Here is a 7,101-nt window from a genome sequence, read left to right as displayed (position 1 = left end):
TGTGTGTGTGTGTGTGTGTGTGTGTGTGTGTGTGTGTGTGTGTGTGTGTGTGTGTGTGTGTAACTTAAATTATTGTAACTTAAATTATTGACCTAAACCAGGAAATGGGAACAAAATACATTATGAAAACGTATTTAAATTGATGCAGAATATGTTGATATTTGTGAGTGTAAAGTTTAATTTTACATTTATAATTATTTGATTCTTTCAGATCATGTGTTCTGATTGTTCGAGTAGTGACGTAATAACAACACATGGACCAATACTTCCAGATGTTCAATCATTCACAATTGACGATCTTGATTTGGGATGCTATTTAATTACTTTGAAAATTCATGTAAGTTTTCCATTTGTGAAATACATTTCAAAGAGAAGTTTTACTCGTGAGCTGTTGATCACAGTTTCCCTTGCAAAACTTTCATGTTATCTTCAACATAAGCTGTGTGGGTGAGAAGCTTGCTTTCCGACCACATGGTCTGGGGTTTGGTCCCACCGACATGACACCTTGGGCAAATGTCTTCTACATAGCCCTAAGCTGACCAAAGCCTTGTAGAGGGAAACTGAAAGAAGCCTGTCATAGATGTGTGTGTGTGTTTGTGTTTGTCACCTACTACCACTTGACACCTTTAGTTGTGTTGATTACATTCCTATAACTTAGCAGTTCAGCAAAAGAAACTAATAGAATAAGTACTACACTTAAAAAATATGTACTGAAGTCAATTTGTTTGACTAAACCAGTGGCTTGTATACTTCAATGACCCTGAGAGTTGTGCCAGTGGAGCACAAGCTCCTGGTAGTGTTTCTCATGCTGGACAGGTCAAGTGATAGAGGTCAGGGTAACAGGGACCACCTTTTTTAACCCAGAGATAAAAATGGGTTTGCATAGAGCCAACACCCTTACTTGGAATATAGTGAAGTCACAAAAATATTGATAATTATTCAAAATCAACAAGACCGAGAGTGGAAGGCCTTCCCTCAGGGGACCATGTGGGATGCTGAGGCAAAGCTGAAAATGCAGGGCTCCAACTGAAGAGAAGCAGAAAAGATAGCCCTGAATTGAGAACATTGAAGAAAAGCCATCAATAACCTATATGTCATGGGAAGTGAAGGGCTTAAGTAACTCTTTCGTGAGAATTTGGATCATGGTTCCAATCTTAAGGTTGATAACTTGTTATCTTAATGCACTGCAGCAATTCATAATTCCATAGTTTTTGCCCCCCCACCTTTTCCCTTATTAGTTTTGGAAACCTTTCTGAAAATCATCAATGCTACCCTTCTACCTTTGCCAAAGCCATGAAACACAGAAATTTGTTTAACAATTAGAAATATCTGTTCATTGTTTTAGGTGCTTATATAATCATTGAGATTAACTGTAAAAGTAACCCTGGTTTAAAAGATTCTACTTTATATCTGATTTTCATACTCAATACTAGATATATCACACCAACAAGATAATATGTTCCGAACCAATTGAAGTGACTCTGTTTGCTGCTATCTTACCTCCTACCATTAAAGTTAATATTATAGGCCTTCAGGAACGACAATTGTTGGAGAAGACAGCATGTCAACTTCTCAATGCTCGAGATAAGTATGTCCCTTGTCAATCTTTTATTTTTCATTTCCAATAAGCATTTTTTATATTTGATTTATTATAAGGTTTCGACTATCTTAAACTTTACTATAAATATTATTATTATTTAACTTTTTAACTAGGCTGGTAGAATCGTTAGCATGTGAGACAAAAAAGCTTAACAGCATTTCATCAGTCTTTACATTCAGGGATCAAATTCCACTGAAGTTGGTTTTGCTTTTCCTCCTTTCAGGGTCAATGAAATAATACCAGTTAAACACTGGGCTTGATGTAATTGACTTTCTCCTCCCCTAAATTTTTTAGGCTTTGTACCTATAGTAGAAAGGATTATTTAACCTTTTTGGCATTGTGTTTCTGTTGAAATATGCTGCTTTTATTTCAATGAATTTTGGAAACAGCAAAGAATATAGTAAAATAATTGTCATTAATAAGTTGATATGTGAAAGATAAATAGCATGAAATTTTAACGAGAAATTTTAATTTAGATCACTTTAAAACAAACAGTTTGTACAATAGAACCAGGGACAGTCTAAAGGAAGATGGTATCAAAAGGGTTAAAAGGGTTGGGTGCGATTTGAGGAAGTTTTTGCTGTCATTTCTAGCAGTAACTACGTAGAAGTCCCTTGCTGGTGCAACATACTGTTGCTGAGTAATCTAAGTTAGTTCTAATTGAGTAGGGAGTCAAAGATGATCCAGACGTGATTATCCTATCTTTTTGAGAGTACCTAAGACTACATTATATAAAGAGTCACTTCTATACTTAAAACACTGGTGTGTGATTTGATGGAGATTTGGCTGCTATTTCTAGCAAATAAAGTGCCCAAGTAGAACGGTGGTTCTCAACCATTTTTATACCCTTTGATTCCCATTTTACTCAGATGAACTCTCCTAACCATTCAATGTTTAAAAAATCCCATTATATTTTTATCATTAAATATTATTAGGAATTGTATAAAAAGATTTGTTGAAATATTTTGTGTATTGTAGACATGTAACCAATTTATTACTCATAAATGTTAACAACAAAATCTTATATGGATCCTTGGGGGTCCATATAAGATTTTGTAGGAGCTCCCTCATTAGTTCATCTCTGAACTGTTTGAAGGAATAATTAAGTGGGAGATAGTAATTATAAAAATGAAAATAACCATACTTCAAACTTTTTATTCAGTATTATCAATAAACATTAACAATAAATGACTTCAAAAAAAAAAAAAAGAAATATGCTCTTTGGCAAACCAAACGAGAAAAAACTATCCTCCTCGTTATCTGTAGAGACTGATGTCTAACATCTTCCAGCTGCCTCATATTCTTGTGTGAATACCACAATAATTATGAAAGAATTAATTAATCACCTGTTCCTTGCAATGAAGAAAAAAAAACTCTTCTACATTTGTTTCAGATTAATTAGCAGTTTTAACAATATGCAGAAGGTTAGCCGAAATTCACTGACGCCAACAAGAAAATCTAATTCTAGAAATAGTCAAGTAAGTTTTACCAACTTCTTAACTGATGAAAATGTATTGGAATCATTCAAAGGTTTTATTTTTTTAATTGGGCTAGAATCAATACATCCCCACCCATTCAATCAAGACGGCTATTCCATTTTCGTTTCTTGTCTTGCAAGTTACTGGGCAGTGTCATTCATGCTAGTACCACATAAAAAGCATCCAGTACACATTATAAAGTGGTTACCATTAGGAGGAAGGGCACCCAGGTGTAGAAACCCTTGCCAAATCTGACATTGGAACTTGACACAGTCCTGCAGCATGTGTGATCCGGTCAAACCATCAAATTCATGCCAGCATGGAAGACAGATGTTAAATAATGACGACGACAACGACGACGATGATGATGAGGACGATGACGGTGACGACGACAATGACAATGATGATAACAATATCAGATTATTTCTGTATCAGTTTGTGTAAAGACTGATCAAGTCAGTCATTGTAGTAGCAATTACATAAGAGCAATGCTGCTAAAGAAATCATTATTTCAATGAAAACCTCTTCAGTGTTCAACAAACCATTAAAAAAAGCCTTTTTTATGGTTGCGCAATAACAAATCACTCATGGACATACTTATAAAATCAATATACAGCATAACACCCATGACTTCCAGAAACACACTTTTTTCTAAGCTAAGAATAGTCAAAGTTTGGCCTAAACTACTCAGGTTACTTGTTGGCTGTCAGATGACAGCATCCTTCAAAACTTCTGTTTCTCTTCTGTGCACCTTTTCCTCTTTAGGGCTCTTTTACTGTTCACTTTCATGTCATCTTGTCTTTTATTCAGTGAAATCGTGTGGTGCAGTGGTTAGGGTATTTGTCTCACAGTGGTAAGACCATGAGTTTGATTCCCAGCAGACACTTTATTTGAGCAGAACACTTTATTTCACATTGCTTCAGTAAACTCAGCTGGCAAAAATGAGTTGTACCTGTATTTCAAAGGGCCAACCTTGTCACATTCTGTGTCAGGCTGAATCTCCCTGAGATATACATTAAAAGTTTGTGAGTCTGTGGACAACTCAGTCACTTGCATGTTAATTCCATGTGCAGGCTGTTCCATTGATTGGTTTGACTGGAACCCTCATCGTCATAACCATCAGTGCCAGTTAGGTTTTATCTATGGACTATGCATGTACTTTTGGCTTTCATTGCTGTCTTTCTTTACTTGACTCAGCTTTCTGTCACTCTTTTACATTTTCCATTGAGTTGTAGTACACCTGAGCACTGTATACAATAAGATCATTATTCTTATCAACTCTTCTACAATGTAAACTAAACAGAAGAAACACAGGGTCTCATCCATAGCAGATCACAGCACCCATGATGGGATGAAATCTTACAATTCATCAGCAAAGTCGCCAACATGTTATCAACTTAACAATTGTAACTGAACAGGTCTAACTTAAACTGGGTTGGTTGTAATTATTATTATTGTTATTATTATTATTTTTCAGACTGTTATCTTTACATTTAAAGACATAAGATTTTTCAATATTTATGTCTACACTACATTTTGAAAATATTGATCTTTAATGGTAGCGTAGATGAGGTTAATAGTCCATAAAATTATAGTTTAATTAATGACAACTCATCTCAGACATTCAAACTAATTAATATTTTATTGATTTTTTTAAAATTTAGATTTATAATGCATAATCCTAATGTTCATAATGTTTTGAAAGAAAGAAATACATTTGTTCCAGAATAAAACACCAAATCTATTGCAGATTTTATTACCCAGGGGCAACAGATACCTATTTAAAGTTGTATATGCCTATGGTATGTCCATGCTTAGAGTTCGCATCGCCAGTCTAGACCCTTACCTTGCTCAGCTATCAATCTCCCGGAAACTGTTCTGAAATGTTCAACCAGATAAATACCCATCGTCAGACATCTACCATGCTCTGAACGTCTTGCTCTCCTGGGCATGGACACATTAAAACTCTGCCGTGTGGCAACTGACTTGGTAGACACCCATAAGATTATCCACCATTTTTCTGATAACAACCTTAAACACCTTTTTGAATTCCATATGTCAAACACTCGTGGACATGCTTACAAAATCAAAAAACAATGCAGCACCCTTGACTTTTGGAAACATTTTTTCAAGCTCAGAATTGCTGAAGCATGGAATAAACTACCCACATCAGTTGTTAGCTGTTGGGACACTACAACCTTCAAAACTTCCATACTTCTTGAAATTTGCCAACAGTACACCTGATCTTTCTCCATTCCCCTTTTAAAATGATTCATTCACTGTTCACTTCCTGTGCTTACTTTCTGTAACATTCATGCACTTTTGGCTGCTTTTTCTGATGAGTTGTAGTACATCTGAGCACTGTATACAATAAGTCGATTTCCTAGGTGGAAACCGAAAGAAGCCTATCATATATGAGTGTGTGCAAGTGTGTGTGTGTGTGTGTGTGTGTGTGTGTGTGTGTGTCTTTGTGTCTGCATTTGTCCCCCACCATCGCTTGACAACCAGTGTGTTTACATCCTCCTAACTTAGCAGTTCAGCAAAAGAAACCGATATAACAAGAACCAGGCTTTAAAAAAAAACATACTGGGATTGATTCATTCAACTAAAAATTCTTTAAGATGGTGCACCAGCATGGCCACAATCTAATGACCAAAACAAGTAAAAGATAAAAGATTAAAGATTAAAGACCTTAACCACTGACAACAGGAATCAATCAAAGCCAGTAACCTAAGGATGCTGGAGACGCACAGGAAGTGTCCCAGCCTCTTCCCTCCATCTTTCCAGTCTGCAACCAACCTCTAGTTAACTCCCCCCACCCATACTTTTTCCTCCATTAACATAGGTTCTAATATGTTTTTATACACAACTGTTTTATATATTAATATTGATGCAATTTCCTTTGGCAGGAAGTGTTGGCCATCAAGACTTCTTTGAAACTGGAGAATTTACTTGAACAGTATATCATTGCTCTTTCCAATTACACAGGTAACCTTTTAGCTTTTAGTACATACATACAAACATACATGCGTGCATACATCACCATCATCATCACCACCATCACCACCACCATAATCATCATCATCATTGTCATCATCATTTGCATGCCAGGCAAAATGCTTAGCTGCATTTTTACATTGAGTTCAAATCCTACTGAGGTCGACTTTGTGGGGTCAATGAAATAAGTATCACTTGAACCCAGGGGTTAATGTAATCGACTATTTTCCTCGCTAAAGATTTCAGGCCTTATACCTATGGTAGAAAATATTATCATTATTATTATTATTATTAATATTATTATTATTGAAAAGGCAGCAAGTTGGTAGAATCATTAGCATGCCGTGCAAATTGCCTAGCAGCATTTCATCCATCTTTACATTCTGAGTTCAAATTCCACCAATGTCTTTACTGCCCACAAGGGGCTACACACAGAGGGGACAAACAAAGGACAGACAAACAAAGGACAGACAAACAAAGGACAGACAAACAGATTAAGTCGATTATATCGACCCCAGTGCGTAACTGGTACTTATTTAATCGACCCCGAAAGGATGAAAGGCAAAGTCGACCTTGGCAGAATTTGAACTCAGAACGTAGCGGCAGACGAAATACCGCTATGCATTTCGCCTGGCGTGCTAGCGTTTCTGCCAACTCACTGCATGGGACCAATATTTCTATAAATAAAATATAATCTATTTCAGGTCAAGTTCTTCTTGATATCAGCTGGGAATGTACACCATGTAACCCAAATATTCAAGTCACTGGTTACCAACTTTTACTTGATGGACAGAACTTTGGTACTTTAATTCCTGAACCTAGCAGGAATTTCAAAACAATGGTAAGTTTATCAGTCTAGCTAGTACCTTGTTCATCGATAAGATTTATTTTAATTAGTGTGCTTCATGTCAAGAAATAGAGAGAGCCCTAAAAAGACAATGTTGATACAGCTGAAATGCCTTCGATCAAAAGTCTGCTCAATCTAACCACCACCACCACCACCACCACCTGGAGTCGATGTAATCG

The 7,101-nt window shown here is 36.2% G+C and overlaps 1 protein-coding gene across 1 annotated transcript in view; it reads left to right on the top strand.

Annotated features, from left to right (window-relative positions):
• LOC106882604 (uncharacterized) overlaps positions 1-7,101 on the top strand; it is a 137,282-nt gene that overhangs the window by 123,130 nt on the left and 7,051 nt on the right. Inside the window, exons 51-55 of the mRNA XM_052966906.1 lie at positions 212-337; positions 1,434-1,588; positions 2,994-3,078; positions 5,988-6,066; positions 6,780-6,916. Coding sequence (XP_052822866.1) covers positions 212-337; positions 1,434-1,588; positions 2,994-3,078; positions 5,988-6,066; positions 6,780-6,916 — 582 coding nt within the window. The remainder of the gene's footprint in view (positions 1-211; positions 338-1,433; positions 1,589-2,993; positions 3,079-5,987; positions 6,067-6,779; positions 6,917-7,101) is intronic.

This window comes from Octopus bimaculoides, chromosome 4 (genome assembly GCF_001194135.2).
Source record: "Octopus bimaculoides isolate UCB-OBI-ISO-001 chromosome 4, ASM119413v2, whole genome shotgun sequence".
Lineage (NCBI taxonomy): Eukaryota > Metazoa > Mollusca > Cephalopoda > Octopoda > Octopodidae > Octopus > Octopus bimaculoides.
The sequence above is the reverse complement of the archived record's forward strand: the minus strand, read 5'-3'. Positions and strand labels throughout refer to the sequence as shown.